Consider the following 16,845-nt stretch of genomic DNA (forward strand, 5'->3'; position numbering starts at 1 on the left):
CTGAGTGTAGGCCTCAGCCAACTACTAAAGATAAAGTGAAGTAGTAGTCTGAAGCCCTTAAAAATGTACCGGGTGTGTGGAAATTTATAGTGATACAGTTCATTTTGGTTGGGTGGGTGAATTTTTATCTCCATGTAGAAGACCAATGGGAAAAAGTAAAGCTTTAGTTTCTTCTTGTCCCTGCTACTCTCAGATCTAGCTGGTTTCTATTGAAAAAAGGGATCTGTGGAGTCCACCCGTCAAGGTGATAGCTTCATCAGTGCTTGGATGTCACTGTGGCGTAGTGGAGAAACTGTTGGGGCAGGGAGTTCTGACTTTCTCCTAGTGGTATTATTCATGTCTCTGTCATAGGATACTTGTACTCCAAAAATAACTTGAACAGTGGTATTTTGAGGTTTGGTTTCTGTTGTGCCTTTTACCATGCCTTTTACCATGTTTGCTCAGTTTACAAGTAGATACGGCTTTTTCTGATCACCGGTCATGGCAGTTCTGCCTGTAATGCAAGAGTGAAGCTGGGCTTTTTCTCTGACTGTGGCCCCTTCTGGGTCAGAGTTAACTAACAGTTGACTCTGCTGGGCTAGCAGCTGGAACTCTTGGTTTGTTGTTTTTCATTGTGACCTAAGCAAGTAGAAGCAGCTGAAACTCACTTCTAGATTGCTGTTCCAGAGCTGCCATCCAGAGCATCAGCAGAATATGTTTGGGAGTAAGTTTGACTCCATCACTCAAACTTCCTGTAGTGAGCTGTTGCTTTTTTTTTTTTTCTTCTCCTTCCTGCTCCCATCCCTGCACAAATTCTGTACAGGAGTCGACATCTGTGTAGAGATGAAGCAAAAAGGATCCTGCAGCTACTCTCATTTATCCTGTTCAACCCAGATGTTCTTTGTACGTTCCAATGCTTCCTTTGTTCATGGCAGAATTTTAACACTCTTTCTTGTGCTCTCTCTAGTTGACCGTATTGTTGGGCTGGATCAGGTAGCTGGTATGTCAGATACAGCATTGCCAGGGGCCTTTAAAACAAGAAAGGGTATGTTCCGAACAGTGGGACAGCTCTATAAAGAACAGCTGGCTAAACTGATGGCTACCTTGAGGAACACCAACCCCAACTTCGTCCGTTGTATTATCCCCAACCATGAGAAAAAGGTAAAGACAGTTATAACAGTACAGCCTGTGCAGTCTTACGTGGGCTTCCTGGGGGCATGTGGCTGGGTTGCTATCTTTTGTCAGGTTTTGCAAGAGATCTTAAAGATGTCCTGTTTTCTCAGCATATGTTTTTAAGGTAATCCTAAATAACTGTATACTTGCCACAATTTTGGAGACTGATCTTTGCAGTTCTTAAGGTGGCATAAAAGCTTTCAATTGCTTCTAACTGGAAAAGAGAGAACTGGCTGCTTTACAAAAAAGAAGGGGAGGTGAGGGGGTAAGCCCCTTTGGTAAAAGCTTTGTGGTATTTATAAAATACGCTTTTTTCTCACTAGGCTGGAAAACTAGATCCCCACTTGGTTCTTGACCAGCTTCGCTGTAATGGAGTGCTGGAAGGAATCCGTATTTGTCGTCAGGGTTTCCCCAACAGAGTTGTATTCCAGGAATTCAGACAAAGGTAAGGCCTAGAAAAGAATCTCAAGCAGTCTTTATCCTAGCAAAGTTGAGACATGAGTGCAAAAATTTGAAGTATCTTATTGCAACTAGATTGCCACTGTTTTCAAAGGCACTAACACAGAACGTCTGTCCCTTGGTATCCCCTGGCACAAGGCCTCCTTCCAAAAGCATCTTTGACTTCTCTAGTAGGTGTGTAGTTAAGGTGAGGCATAGAGGACCCCATCTAAGACTGCTGCTTCATACTCTGTTGTCTAGAGATGCAATTTTTTTCTTCCAAGAAGACCATAAGCTGTCAAACTCATAATGCCATAGGAATGCATTACTGGTTGTTGTTGTTGTTTTCAAATATACTTGTGTAACTAGCTTAATGCTTTCTCCTTTTCAGATATGAAATCTTAACTCCAAATGCAATTCCGAAAGGATTTATGGATGGAAAGCAGGCTTGTGTGCTGATGGTAAGACATCCCAGAAACTCTACTTGAATAGAATAAACTTTATGGGTGTGGTGTGGAAATTGGAGTTGTGCATGTTAAATATATCTTGTACTCACAGGCCAAAATTCCGAAGTCAAATGTTTTATCTGAGAGAAGGAGGGTGCAAAAAGCTGTCTCTTGGCTTTGCAGATGGAGGCTTTTGACTAGCATGAGGTTCAGTAATCCTAGGCAAAGAGGATCTTTCTGTTTCCACAGATGCATACGCTTTGAGATGCCAGCAGTATTCATGGAATCAAAATGCTTAGAAGCATTAATGTTATCTTTAGCACATGCTTAAACTATGAGCTTCAACAAACTTTTTGTAATGGCCTGCTGATGACAAATGCTTTCAGTGAAGGCTCAAATTAACTTCTGCAGAATTGCCTGCTTCAAAGGGAAGGGGTTTGGCTCTGTAGCTTTAAGACTAGGGGAGACTGAATTGAATTTGGCTGTAAGAGATTCCCTTTTTTCTGTCTTAAAGGAGTATACCTTATTCCTCTTAACTAGTGTAAGTGTTGACAGCAGATCCTTTAAAGGATGGGGAAGTTGGTTGGAGTGCCTTTTTCTGACAAAGATTAGGACTGGAAAAAAATAAATAGGAAGAATCAACAGGTGTGTTTCCTTTAGGAAAGGAAGAGGGCTCTTGGGATTAGGCATATGTTCCTCACAGCATCCTTGTAGTTCTGGGTACTTGATGTGGTGGTGTGCTAAACAATGCTTTCTATCATATTTTCTGTTGCTGGTTACCTCCATTTCGTGCTGTGCTTGGCTGAGCTCCAACTCCTCTAATTGGGACAGGACTTTATTGGGAGCTAGCCACTTCAGTTGGCCTGAGTGGCTCATTGTAGGGAAGGGGTATCTTACAGCCAAGAGACACAAATATGTTTTGTGATGTTTCACATGAAGCAGTCTTCGCAGGAGATATGAATTCTTCTCTCTTTCATTTTAGATCAAAGCATTGGAGCTGGATTCCAACCTTTATCGAATTGGACAGAGTAAAGTGTTTTTCAGGGCTGGAGTCCTTGCTCATCTTGAAGAAGAGAGAGACCTGAAGATCACAGATGTCATTATCGGCTTCCAAGCATGCTGCAGAGGCTACCTGGCCAGAAAGTAAGGACCATATTTTGTAAAGTACATTATAAAGATGTGTATTTCTCCCATTCAGGTACAAGTTTCTCTTCAAAAAAAGCTGACTAGAAATTATTTTTTGACAGAAAGGCCATGATTTATTTGTTGTATATAACAGTTGACGGTTGTTTTAAAGTTTTCTGATCTCTGTAATGCCAGACTTCTGGCACCTGCAAGAAACTGTGTGCTGCTATCCCATATACTACCAGAGCAGTGAAGTCTATTCCTCTCTATAGGAATCCTATACATCAGGCAAAGGTTTTGACAGAAGAGCTGCAAATGTGAAAATGAAAAGGTCTCCATACAGTACTGATCCAGGAGGTGTAGGATTTCTCTTAAGCTATTAGGTAGGACTGCAAATGGTACAGTTATAAAAACAAAAGTAGCATCTGTCAGGTTAGCAGGAAAACACACCTCTTTTAGATCTCTCTTTTTTGAAGTGAAAATAGTGAGGCTTTTCAGATTAGAAGACATTAGGGAAGAACTTCATTGAAAAGGAAATTGAAGAAAGGAAAGCATAACCACTCTGACCTGAGTGGGGGGGGAAAAAAAAAAAAACCAAACTGAAAAGATAGAGGAAGTTAACTGGAAATTTTGCTGGTTTTTAGGAGGGAACCTTCTAAAGTAAAAATGTAAAGGTATCTAAGAAAGGGATGGGTGGAAAGAACTGTGTGCTACTGTGGATTCCTTTGTCTGACCTCCACTTACCTTGCAGAGCCTTTGCCAAGCGCCAGCAGCAACTGACAGCCATGAAAGTGCTTCAGAGGAACTGTGCTGCCTATTTGAAACTGCGGAACTGGCAATGGTGGAGATTGTTCACCAAGGTAATATCTTTTCCCTTTGCAATTTTGACAGTTTGGTTGTAATTTCAGCTCCTCAGGTTGAACCAGAGCACAAAACGCACTTCCTCTACAATTAGGCTGGCTTGCAGCTACACCTTGATTCATTTAGGCAGAGAATATCATAGCATATTTTATACCTATGCAGTATGTCTGCATAAACCAAATGCAAGGCTATATCCAAGTAATGTTGTGGAAAAGCAGAAGTCATCTTTTAATGCTTTATAGAATCATAGAATTGTTTAGGTCGGAAAAGACCTTTAAGATCATCAAGTCCAACCATTAACCTAACACTACCAAGTCCACCACTAAACCAACTAAGGGTAGAGTAATAATTAATTTCATGTTTCCTGGCTTGGTGGCTGGATTATTTTTTTAATGAAAGTAAAACTAGGAATCATTAAGGTTGGAAAGGACCTCTAAGATCATCAGTCCAACCGTCAACCCAACACCACCATACGTACTAAATCATGTCCCAAAGTGCCATGTCTACACGTTTTTTGAACACTTCTAGGGATGGTGACTCTACCACCTCTCTGGGTAGCCTGCTTGACCACTCTTTCTGTGAAGACATTTTTCCTAATATCTAATCTAAACCTCCCCTGATGCAACTTGAGGCCATTTCCTCTTGTCCTATCGCTAGCTACTTGGGAGAAGAGACCAGCACCCACCTCACTACAACCTCCTTTCAGGTAGTTGTAGAGAGCGATAAGGTCTCCCCTCAGCCTCTTCTTCTCTAGACCAAACAACCCCAGTTCCCTCAGCCGCTCCTCATAAGACTTGCTCTCTAGACCCTTCACCAGCTTCGTTGCCCTTCTCTGGACATGCTCCAGCACCTCAATATCCTTCTTGTATTGAGGGGCCCAAAACTGGACACAGTATTCCAGGTGTGGCCTCACCAGTGCCGAGTACAGGGGGACGATCACCTCCCTGCTCCTGCTGGCTGCACTATTTCTGATAGAAGCCAGAATGCTGTTGGCCGCCTTGGCCACCTGGGCACACTGCTGGCTCATGTTCAGCCGGCTGTCTACCAACACCCCCAGGTCCTTTTCGACCAGACAGCTTTCCAGCCACTCTTCCCCAAGCCTGTAGTGTTGCATGGGGTTGTTGTGACCGAAGTGCAGGACCCAGCACTTGGTCTTGTTGAACCTCATACAGTTGGCCTCAGCCCATCGATCCAGCCTGTCCAGGTCCCTCTGCAGGGCCTTCCTACCCTCGAGCAGATCGACACTCCCACCCAATTTGGTGTCATCTGCAAACTTACTTACACCTAAGAAGAGTAAGAGGATTGCTTGCTTTGGTGGTATGACATTTCAGAGTCACTTACTGTGTGGCTAGTCAATTTAGCTAGACAAAAATGGCAAGCCATCCCTGTAGTAACAATCTGTCTCCAGGGTTGTGAAAGCAAAGGAAAAGCACCGAGGTCTGATCTTGTTGTTAGACTTGTAGATATTTTACCTTTATAAAGACAATGAATACATGAAGAAATGGTCTCTCTTATAAATGTATGGGATTTCTTGCTTTGTAGCCATGCAACTTTGCAGCTAAAAGAGTTGAGAGTTTAAACTTTTCTTCTCTTTCTATGAAACGACTTCTGAGAGTTTTTGATGGGGGAGCACAGAGATGGGTGTTGTTTGGTTTTTTTGTTTACATTGACCTACCTATGAATTTCCTACTGTATGGCAACTTTCTTATTCTCTTGCAATTACAACTTAGCCCTTGAGGGTCTGGAATTTACGCAGCCCTTTCCTGATGCATCCCATCATGGAGAAGAAGTTGGGCAAGCAGAAAGTGTGTTACTGGCAGAGGGGGTATCTAATCCTCTATGATATTCCCGTTGTTCACAACAAAACAATTGGTCGGTCCTTCAAATATGACACTTAGCTAAATTTTTGTTTTATTCAATGCTTATCAAGTACAAGAGCATTTCTTCATGTTTTCCTTTTTCCTTATATACATCTCATTCCCTTGGTTTCCCTTTCAGGTGAAGCCCCTTCTGCAAGTAAGCAGACAGGAAGAGGAGATGATGGCCAAGGAAGAAGAACTAGCAAAGGTCAGGGAGAAGCAGGTAGCTGCAGAAAATAGACTGAGTGAGATGGAGACCTTCCAGGCCCAGGTGAGTTTGCAAATCTCATGCAAAAGTCATTCTCTCTCAACCTGGCCAACTGCTTGAGAGCACCTCCTTTGCTTTATTGCTCTGATGGACAAGCTGCAGGATTCCAACTTGTTGAAATGTGTGACTTGGCTTCCATCTTGTTCAATTTCCTTTGCCCTTCTTCCCAGCTCAGTTCCTCTAGCAGGTCATTTTGTACAGTGACCACCTACTGCCCTTCTGTAGCCATTACGTGAAGAAAAGTCTCCTTTGGCTGAGTATTATAGCAAGCTGGTTGAATCCAACTTCGTCATTAATGGAATCCTTTTTTGGAACACAGAAGGTGGCAGCAATATTGTTTGTCTGTAGGGCTGATAATTATTTGTGTTACTTTTGCAAGGGAAAACTAGACAATCTCCTTATTTCAAATGGATATGGTCTTGAGAAACTTGTTAAGGCTGATGTAATATGTGGTTGCAGTGCATGGTTTGTGAAGGAGGACAAACTTAAAAACTATATTTTGCTATTTAGCTTTTGATTAGCAGCAGGAGAATGCTGCAATGATTAAGTCTGTAACTGTGGAACACAGGAGCACATAACTTCACTTGACACAGATTGATAAGTGCTTTGGTAAATTGGAGCTTGTGTTACTTCTGGCTTTGTGTCCAATGTAGCTAATAGCAGAGAAGATGCAGCTGCAGGAACAGTTGCAAGCGGAAACTGAACTCTGTGCTGAAGCTGAGGAGATAAGAGCCCGCCTTACAGCCAAGAAACAAGAACTAGAGGAGATATGTCATGACCTGGAAGCAAGGGTGGAGGAAGAGGAAGAGCGGTGTCAACATCTGCAGACTGAAAAGAAGAAAATGCAGCAGAACATCCAGGTAATGACTTAGGAAAGCTGTCTCTTGTCAGTAAAGAGGATAGTGATGGTTAGAGTGGATCTTTTGTCTCAGCTTGGAGGGAAACGGGAGAGACAACAAAAAAAAAAACCCAGAGAAAAATCTGTCTGTGGAAATGGCAATAGAACACAGCGATTTTGGTGCTGAGCCTGAGGCGTTCAGTCAGTCATCTGGAATGAGCTGCTCTATTCTTGAAGAAGATGGCCACTTGTCAAATAATTAGACAAGTCTCTGCTTAAGCCAGGTGTTTTAGGAATGGTAGCATTCTTCTTTGCAAAACAGCATTGTTTATTCTGCTAGACAACTTGTTTGGTAGAATGCAGTATGTTGCATTAAGCCATGACAGAGATGTCATTTCTGGAAAGTATTCATAATACCTTGAAGGAAGGGTAGAGAAACCTTCCAAGTTCTAGTATTGCTACTGTGTTACATTGGTTAGTGAGCAGCACTGACAAATGCTTTGGTTTTCTGTGGGTGTTGGGAAGGAACTAGAGGAGCAGCTTGAAGAAGAAGAAAGTGCAAGGCAGAAGTTGCAGCTAGAAAAAGTGACCACAGAAGCCAAGTTGAAGAAACTGGAAGAAGATCTGATAGTTCTGGAAGATCAGAATCTCAAATTGGCTAAGGTAAGACTCCTGCAGCTTCTTACACAGGCTAAAGACGCACTGGTGTTTCTCCTGGAGCCACCAACCAAAGGCTGACCTTTCACATATTATGGGGAAACATATGAATGAATTCAATCTCGTCTTTGACAACTCTGACCTGAATTTTTGAAATTAGCTGCCTGCCTGTATTCTTTACAAGTCAGTATTGTATGATATTTAAATAGCCTTGACTAAACAATGATCCATGAGCAAAAGTTTTCTGATACATTATTATGCCAAACAGTATCAAGTTATTTCATAAACAGACTTCCCTTTCAGCTTTGAAAGGGCTATCAAATATAAATCTTAAAGCAACCATTTATTTGAATACTATCTGTAATCCTGAAAGTATTTCTTGCATTCCAAGTTTCCTTGTAGCAGGAGTAGGCACTCACGACATTGACATCTTTAAGCACTGTCAACTCTAGAAAAATCTTCTGTAATTCCAGCAACTGCTTTGACACTGCATTCTCAATTCTGCAGGAAAAGAAACTGTTGGAAGACAGAATGTCTGAATTTACAACAAACTTGACAGAGGAAGAGGAGAAATCTAAGAGTTTAGCCAAACTCAAGAATAAGCATGAGGCCATGATCACAGACCTTGAAGGTTGGTTTGGTTCTGTTGTGGTTTTTGTTTTTTTTAAAGGCAGATTCTGCAGAGGACTTGCCTGTTTAGTTTTAGGTGGTTTCTTGTTAAAATTTGTTGAACTTCAGTTTCATTTCTAGAGTTCTAGTCCTCTCCAGTTTCTGATGGGTTAAAAATTAGTCCATAGTGTGTATGCTATTGATCAGTTTGATAGAGCTGTTCAGTGGCTGGCTGAATGTTATGTGCCTTGTCAGCTGAGCCCTTGATCTAAATAAAAATTCTCTCCAAAGCAGCAGGCCAATGGAGAAGAGAGGCTGGTTCTCTTTCTTCTCCTGCTGTGGAAGTGTCTTCACTTTTCTGCTTCCAGCAGCCTCAATCTGTCAGGGTTAGTGCTGTTTCTGATATCCTGTTTGCACAAGTTCTTCAGAGTTCAAGATAGAGGCGCTTCATCTGGAGACTGCCCAGGTTAACACAGCAGGAACCAGCCTATTTAGTTTCAGTAAAGGGAGAGCAGACCTTGTGTTCAGCATCACTTAATGAGTGCTTATGCCTGTGTGGTGTGGGTGTTGGGAGAGACTGGCATTGTGCTGGCATTGTTTATTACAGTGAAAGGGGGGAAGGAGGTATGACTGTAAGATGAGAGAAAGGGAAATTGCCCAAATGTATTTTGAGGGCAAAATATGGGGGCAATTGCATGTATAGGTCCTGACAGAATAATGCACTCCAGCTACAGTTTGGACAGTTGTGTTATTAGGAAAGAAACTATTGCTTAAATAGCTTTATTTTCTCTGCTCATACAATGTTCTTTGAGTATGTGTCGTCCATATTACTTAACGTGTCCCCATCTCCATCAGAACGTCTGCGACGTGAAGAAAAGCAGAGGCAAGAATTGGAAAAGACTCGTCGAAAGCTGGAAGGGGACTCCAGTGATCTGCATGACCAGATTGCTGAGCTGCAGGCTCAGATTGCAGAGCTCAAAATGCAGCTGGCCAAGAAGGAAGAGGAGCTGCAGGCAGCCTTAGCTAGGTGAGAACCTGACCAGCGGGATTTGGGGACCACCAGGTTGGGAAGAATTTCTTGTCTTGCGTCGCTTTGAATTAGGGACTAAATGGAATCTGTGGCTGTTGTGTTTCAGCCTATGGATTGTTAAGATCCATGTCCTCAGCCTCAGAGTTCTTTGGCTGCTGCTCGCTGCCACACTCTCTGTACAGAGCTAGACTATGAATGTAATGTGCACTGCACACATTTCACTGGAGCAGTAAGATTTCAGATGGGGTTAAAAAGGAGTGGCAACACACTGTTTCTCTGGCAGTTGCTATATCCATCTATTCAGTAAAGTGTCCAATTTCCAATGTAAAATGGTGCTTTCTTTTCTGCTTTCTTCTGTTGTCAGTCTCTCTCTGTCCCCTTCTTTAAGGTAAGTAATCATGCTCTCTCAAGTATTGGGAAATAGAATTTGTAGGTGATAGATCAAAGTTTGAAGGTAACATTGTAGAGCTGACCAATACCAGCTTTTTTCTTGATTATTCTTGGTAGGACAGGTGGGTTTATTTTACATACAGTTTAAAACTGGCTCTGATCAGAACCCTATGTTGAACACAGGGTGGAAGAAGAGGCAGCTCAGAAGAACATGGCCCTGAAAAAGATCAGGGAACTCGAATCCCAGATCAGTGAGCTGCAGGAAGACCTGGAGTCAGAGAGAGCATTCAGGAATAAAGCCGAAAAACAGAAGCGGGATCTGGGAGAAGAGCTGGAAGCATTGAAAACAGAGCTAGAAGACACACTAGATTCTACAGCTGCTCAGCAAGAGCTCAGGTAACTAACATGTAGCTGTGTTATCTTATTTGGCTTCAGTTTTGACTTTTTTAATAAATGCTGCCGCATTCAGTCTCATACTAAAGCAAATCTTTGCCCTTATCAGAGTAGGCTGGTTAGCAGCCTCAGTGACTACAGAAGGAGGTAGTGTGCAAGCTGTAGTCAAGACTGCATTACCTCACCTGATGTGAGAAAGTTGGTTTGCTTCCTAACCATAGTGTTAGTGATACCCCCGAAACATTTATACTTTCAGGCTATTACTTCGTAGGCTGAAAGTAATGCCGCTAGCTTGCGCTTATGAAGGGTACAATGCTAAGTTCTAACTTTGAAAAATGTCTTTATAGCTTGTATGGCTGAACGGACCTTGGCATTTTTCTGCATTAGAGATGCTGTTGGTGGATATACACATCTGTTTGATTCTCTCCTCGGCACCTAAATGGAATTTGTGAATTTTGCAGGTCAAAGAGAGAACAAGAAGTAACAGTTTTGAAGAAGACCCTTGAAGATGAGGCAAAGACTCATGAGGCTCAAATCCAAGAGATGAGGCAGAAACATTCACAAGCTATTGAAGAGCTGGCAGAGCAGTTAGAACAAACCAAACGGGTATGTGGAACAGAAAACACAAGGCCTAAGCAGTCAACCTCCGTGAAATGATAGCTGTTCTATGACCATGTCTTAAAGCTGCAGAAGAACATGAAGTGTTCATGATATTAGGCTTCTGATACATGTGTTCCTCTTCCCTTGGGTAGATTATTTTTCACTATGAAGCATACCTGAAGTTGTTTTAAATAGGAAAAAAGAATGAATGCAACTATCAGGCATGTTATACTGCACAGCCAAGACGTTCTTTTCGCTTTTAGCACTTGTTGACTTGCACAACCTTTAATTTGGAAATCTGATGGTGCAAGACTATCTCCTGTATTGTTGTCTCCTCTGGTTGTTAGATTGTCTCCTGCTTATCGCTGGCAGGCTGTTGAAATTGTTTTTTTTCTGAGTAAGCAGTCTACAACTTAGCTGCTAAAGATGCAACATTAGTTTGCTTGTTGGGAGGAAAAAAAAAAATGTACTCAGTGGAAGGATCCTGCCATATCTAAAGTCTGATGGGTTTTGCTGGTTTTTTTTCCTCTTCTTCAGGTGAAAGCAAATCTTGAAAAAGCAAAACAAGCTCTGGAAAGTGAGAGGGCTGAACTCTCCAATGAGGTGAAGGTTCTTCTGCAGGGCAAAGGGGATGCTGAGCACAAGCGGAAAAAAGTAGATGCTCAGCTCCAAGAACTGCAGGTGAAATTTACAGAAGGTGAAAGAGTGAAGACCGAACTAGCTGAGAGGGTTAACAAATTGCAGGTGAGTGGCATGGTTTTCCTTAGTTTCTGATTCAGCCCAGGGCTAGAGAGAAAAGATGGTAGGATGATACCTCCCCATAGCTAGTTCAAAAATCTTGTTCATCCTGAGGATGAAGTTCCTACAGAAAGCAAATCCATAGTTTGTTTCCTAAGCACTATGCAAACTCCTTAACTCATCGCCAGGGTAGGACCTTTGGATTGATGTTGCTTATCATGAGCAGCCCTGAGAAGGTGAAATAACCAGTTGCCATTTGAGTTTTGTAAGCCTTAAAGTATCAGCATGTCTGCTCCCCTTCAGCATGCAGCGGTTTGTACAGTACAGTTCTGTAAACGTTCAGCTGCTTGTGAATCGAGTGGCACAAACAGACTGATGATTGTGTAACTAATTTGGAAGACAGTGTCTTGAAGCTTTGTAATGTGTTTGATAGTGATGAGGGGTGGCTCAAGGGTGATGTGGAAATTTAGAGTTTTCTCTTTCTTTCTTCAAGGGAACAATAAATCCCTTTGATTCGCATGGAGTATTGTTTTCTGCCTTCTCCTTTATGGAGGTTTGTCATTAAAAATTGAGCATTGCTGGTGTGTGCACTATCTTTTGGAGGGTGAAAATGTAATTTTGAGGCTCTAGATGTAGTCCTGAAGCAGATAGTATAGAGAGTTAGTTTAACAGAAACTTTTTAAATTCTTGCTGATGCATTTAATAACTGATACTCCGATCTCTCCTTCAGGTTGAGTTGGACAATGTCACAGGTCTTTTGAACCAGTCTGACAGCAAATCAATCAAATTAGCAAAGGACTTCTCTGCTTTGGAATCACAGCTTCAGGATACACAGGTGAGAGCTTTGGAAGCCAAGGCATCTGTGTGGTGCAGCCAGTGTAAGTTACAAATTTTTAGAGTGAGGAATCACTCTGGAATTAAATATTGGATATACAACACTTCAAAGGATTGGGTCTGGCTTTTTTTGCTACGGGGTTATATTGTATGGTATTGAGAGCATTTCTACAGAAACAACCTATATATCTCCCTTCCACTTCCTCAGTGTGTGGAATATATGTGACTTTTCCTGTCTTGGATTTGGAAGTCCTCCTCTATCAACCTTTCTGCTTGAGAGCTCTTTAATGCTAGAACTGCACTGGAATGCTAGGTTCTTGTTTGAGATCTTTGTAGTCAAGTATTTGACAGGGTTTTTGTGTGTGTGTGTGTGATTTCTGGTAAATTTGTGAAGTTAAGCAGAAAATTTTATTTCCCAGTGGATGCTGGGGAAGTGATAGATTAAAATAATTTGGTATTTTTTCAGGAAAATATCATGCTTAGTCTTATACTTTGGGATAAAACAACCATTTACAGTTAATAGAACGTGACTCTTTTGGTAAAGCATGGAGTACCAAGCAGAAGGTTGGAAGGGAAAGGAAGAGCGTGCCAAACCTCAGATACTAAGTAACTTTGAACAGCCATTGATGACTGTCTACTTATTACTCTTTTAAAAAAAAAAAAAAAACAACCAAACAACAGACGGGCTCAAAGATAGTGCACTAATACAAAAATTATGCATTAGTTTGAAGACTGGCCTTATTAGTCTCTACAGATCTTTCAGCTCAAGCACTGTCAGCATAAGTTAATAAATGTTGGTGCCCTAAGTTGGTAAATGACCAGTGTCTTAGAATTCTGCTAAGACCAACATCGTTTTTAACCATGCTAAATCACTTTAGCCTGTTGTCCATTTCTTTGATACTTGAGTACGAGAAAGTCATGTAGCAGAATACAGTCACGCTATTGCTGGGAGAGGTTTTAATGCTTTGTGTGCTACTTGGCGGACTCCAGAAAGGACTGTGGATGGTTTGTGCGGTGAAGTAGTATACTTTAATCATTAGAGTCTACAGGAGAATAGGACCCTTCTGAGTATTTTGTTTCTATACTGGCTCACTGGAAGGCAATTCTTTAAATTCTGTCTTCGGTTGTCTTATCTGTGAAATAAGTTGCATACTTAAACTCAACTTCAAAAGTACTCATTCTGGAGTGAGTGGGTGAGGATTGTGAGCCTTTAAAGGCAAGGAGCAGTGCTGAATTCCACTGGGGTGTTTGCTTTACAGGAGCTGCTGCAGGAGGAGACTCGCCTAAAACTGAGCCTCAGCACTAAGCTGAAGCAAATGGAGGATGAGAAGAACAATTTGAAAGAGCAACTGGAAGAGGAAGAGGAGTCAAAGAGAAACCTGGAGAAACAGATCTCTGTTCTTCAGCAACAGGTACAGAGTCTGCATCCCAGAAACCAATTACTTTTGAGAGGAAGCATAAGTGCAGCCCTGTCTTGAAGGAAGTAAAATCTAAATGCAGAATTGACTTCTAGTAACAGAACCTTTCCTGGGAAAGGGTGATCCTGCTGATTTGGGTGAGAGAGGAAATGAAGAGGTCTCTGATGATAATCACAAAAACTGCTTGTAGATTTCTGTCCAGGAACTCCTTTGGGAATTCAGTCCTGTAGTATTATTTGAGGGGGGAGTAGTACCTTCAGAAATGAGCAGGCTTATTTCCTCAACTTCTGGTGCCAGTAAACTACATGTAGTGTTACCTGTGGCATGGCTTCACGTGCAATCGTTTCTGTCCTTCAGGCAATAGATGCAAAGAAGAAGATGGATGATGGTCTGGGCTGCCTTGAGTCAGCAGAGGAAGCCAGGAAGAAGCTGCAGAAAGACTTGGAGGGCTTGAGCCAGCGTTATGAAGAGAAGACAGCTGCATATGACAAGCTGGAAAAAACAAAGACCCGCCTGCAGCAAGAGCTGGATGACCTCACTGTGGACCTTGATCATCAGCGGCAGATTGTTTCCAACCTAGAGAAGAAGCAGAAGAAGTTTGATCAGGTATGACTTCAGTCACTGGGCGTTCAGTGAGTGTATTTTATTGACATGTCTGCTTTAAGAATACCTAGGCAATGCTGCTTGGAGAATGCATGTTTATTTCTGAACTAAGGCATAGCATATAGATTGGAGAAACAAACTTCATAGAAGTAAATTAATTCTGTTCCATGCATACGAAGTTTAGTGATGCTCCTTTTCCAAAAGGGATAACATTTATATCAAGACCAAGATCAAGTTCAAAGCATTGTTTGCAGATCATATTTGAGAGGAAATTGGAAATAATAGGTTGGAGGCCTAGGGAATCAGAAGTTTGTTCATTTGGGGTCAGCACAGTTATTAAAAGTGGGATGGCCTGCTTTGTTCTTTGAAGCTGCATTTTCTTGGTTCCTTCTATCAATGGCAGAACACTATTCAGAAAGTGCTAATGAAAGATGCATGTTTACCTTGTTAGAAAATTGTGAGTAATTTCTCAGAATACTGATGTTGTGCCTTTGTAGCTATTGGCAGAGGAGAAGAACATCTCTGCAAAGTATGCAGAAGAACGGGATCGTGCTGAGGCAGAAGCCCGTGAGAAGGAGACTAAAGCCCTCTCCCTGGCCAGAGCCCTGGAAGAAGCCATAGAGCAGAAAGCTGAGCTGGAACGAGTCAATAAGCAGCTCCGTGCAGAGATGGAAGACCTGATGAGTTCAAAGGATGACGTTGGGAAAAGTGTAAGTATGAAGTTAAAATATCTGTGCAGGAAATGTCACACAGGTGATGCTGTTAGTTTGATACTGCAAAAAGCTTCTGCTAGTGTGAACACAGAGGAATGTAGTAGAGAATACTAGACACATTGTGAGTTTGTGAATGTTATGTTTGTATTACATTAGTAAGTGGGAAAGATGGGTTGGAAGAGCCTGGAAATGACTCTAGTGAGGTAGGGGCAAACTGAAAATTAACTGGTATTGTTGTGGCAGAGATTAAGGTATGATGTGAGCCTGATATGTAAAATACAGGGATTAACCAGGCAATGGAAGACAGTAACCCCAATATTTCAAGACAAAAAATGTTATGATAAGCAGGAAGGAAAAGAAAAAATACAGAGGCTAAAAAGTATTTTCTTGAATTCTGTCAGAACCGGGGGTGTCCAGCTCTGATAAGTCTGCAGTAGGTCAGGACTGGGCTAACAAATGCTTTTCTCTTTCTCCCCACCACGACACATATGTGATCAGAACTAAGAGGTAATTGTGATTCACACTGGCAGCTTGCAGGTATGCGAGCAGTTGGCTTTGAGGGGTATCTCTGCCCTAATACAAGGGACAGATGCAGTGTTCTTGTATCCTGTCTTATGTGAGTGGCTGTTAGACTTTTTTGCTCTTAGGATAGGTAAAATTGTCTGCACTGTTTGAGGAAACCTCACGTGTGGTACTGTGCTGTAGGTCCATGAGCTGGAGAAGGCTAAGCGAGCCCTGGAGCAGCAGGTGGAGGAGATGAAGACACAGCTGGAAGAGCTGGAAGATGAACTGCAGGCCACAGAGGATGCCAAACTGCGGCTAGAAGTGAACCAACAGGCTATGAAGGCACAGTTTGACCGGGACCTCCAGGGACGTGATGAACAGAATGAAGAGAAGAAGAAACAGCTGATTAGACAAGTAAGAATTGCTCTATAAATCCTGAAAGCGTTCTGTACATAAAGGCACTTGCGTCCAAAGATGGTTAGCCAGACACTGCCAGTCCACAAATTCTTGTTAATGGTAACTCTCCAGGCAGCGCTGTAAAACTGTGAGAGACTTTGCCCCTTGTGTGTGTGGTTGTTCAAACACCCTTTGTCTGTCAAAGGAACCCGTGTAGCTTTAATAGTGAGGAATGTTAGCCACATCCCCCTGCCAGGAATAAGTCACATGCTGTACAGTTTGAAAGGGGGATGCGAAAAGCAGCTGTTGGGAAATCAAGGGGCTGAAACACTGATGACTGTATGTCTCCATACAGGTGCGGGAGATGGAGGTGGAATTGGAAGACGAACGAAAACAGCGCTCCATTGCTGTGGCTGCCAGGAAGAAGCTAGAGATGGACCTGAAGGATTTGGAAAGCCATATAGAGACTGCTAACAAGAACCGTGAAGAAGCCATCAAGCAGTACCGCAAACTGCAGGTGAGATGCTGCAACTGTTTTAGCTGTCAATGTAGAGCATTTACCCAGGGAAATGGGATACAAGATTTCACCTTATGAGAATCATGCATCGGTGTCACCAGAGCAGCAGAACCTTGTAGCATTTTACTGCAAAAGATTTATTGGCATTTCAAATATCCTTCTAACCCTGGTCTCCCTGTCTCCTGGGAGATAAGCTGTGGGGAAGGTCTACTCTAGTGCTTGCCTCATGTCAGTGTTTTTGGAAAGGTTTATGGAGCTGCAAGGCTAGAAGGACTATCATTTAGGCCTTCTCCTGCCCCAAGACAGTTCTGTTCTGCTTCTGTAATTCCTACAGGCATTTGTCTGATCTTTCTTAGGAAAAACTCCAAATCCTCCCTAGAATGTCTATTCCATTGCTTCACTAAAAAGCTTCCTGTACCTTCCCTTTCCCCCTCTCTGTATCCGACAAGATTTTTT

At 42.3% G+C, this 16,845-nt stretch overlaps 1 protein-coding gene across 1 annotated transcript in view; it reads left to right on the forward strand.

Moving 5' to 3' along the window:
- Nucleotides 1–16,845, forward strand: part of MYH9 (myosin heavy chain 9) — a 73,038-nt gene that overhangs the window by 51,194 nt on the left and 4,999 nt on the right. Inside the window, exons 16-34 of the mRNA XM_075727658.1 lie at nt 947–1,140; nt 1,476–1,597; nt 1,982–2,051; nt 3,019–3,179; nt 3,913–4,021; nt 6,021–6,152; nt 6,803–7,009; nt 7,513–7,650; nt 8,152–8,275; nt 9,109–9,280; nt 9,857–10,069; nt 10,528–10,672; nt 11,204–11,410; nt 12,135–12,239; nt 13,498–13,650; nt 14,014–14,262; nt 14,757–14,969; nt 15,678–15,890; nt 16,228–16,389. Of these exons, the coding sequence (XP_075583773.1) occupies nt 947–1,140; nt 1,476–1,597; nt 1,982–2,051; nt 3,019–3,179; nt 3,913–4,021; nt 6,021–6,152; nt 6,803–7,009; nt 7,513–7,650; nt 8,152–8,275; nt 9,109–9,280; nt 9,857–10,069; nt 10,528–10,672; nt 11,204–11,410; nt 12,135–12,239; nt 13,498–13,650; nt 14,014–14,262; nt 14,757–14,969; nt 15,678–15,890; nt 16,228–16,389 (3,089 nt within the window). The remainder of the gene's footprint in view (nt 1–946; nt 1,141–1,475; nt 1,598–1,981; nt 2,052–3,018; nt 3,180–3,912; nt 4,022–6,020; nt 6,153–6,802; nt 7,010–7,512; nt 7,651–8,151; nt 8,276–9,108; nt 9,281–9,856; nt 10,070–10,527; nt 10,673–11,203; nt 11,411–12,134; nt 12,240–13,497; nt 13,651–14,013; nt 14,263–14,756; nt 14,970–15,677; nt 15,891–16,227; nt 16,390–16,845) is intronic.

Source organism: Pelecanus crispus, chromosome 1, assembly GCF_030463565.1.
Source record: "Pelecanus crispus isolate bPelCri1 chromosome 1, bPelCri1.pri, whole genome shotgun sequence".
Lineage (NCBI taxonomy): Eukaryota > Metazoa > Chordata > Aves > Pelecaniformes > Pelecanidae > Pelecanus > Pelecanus crispus.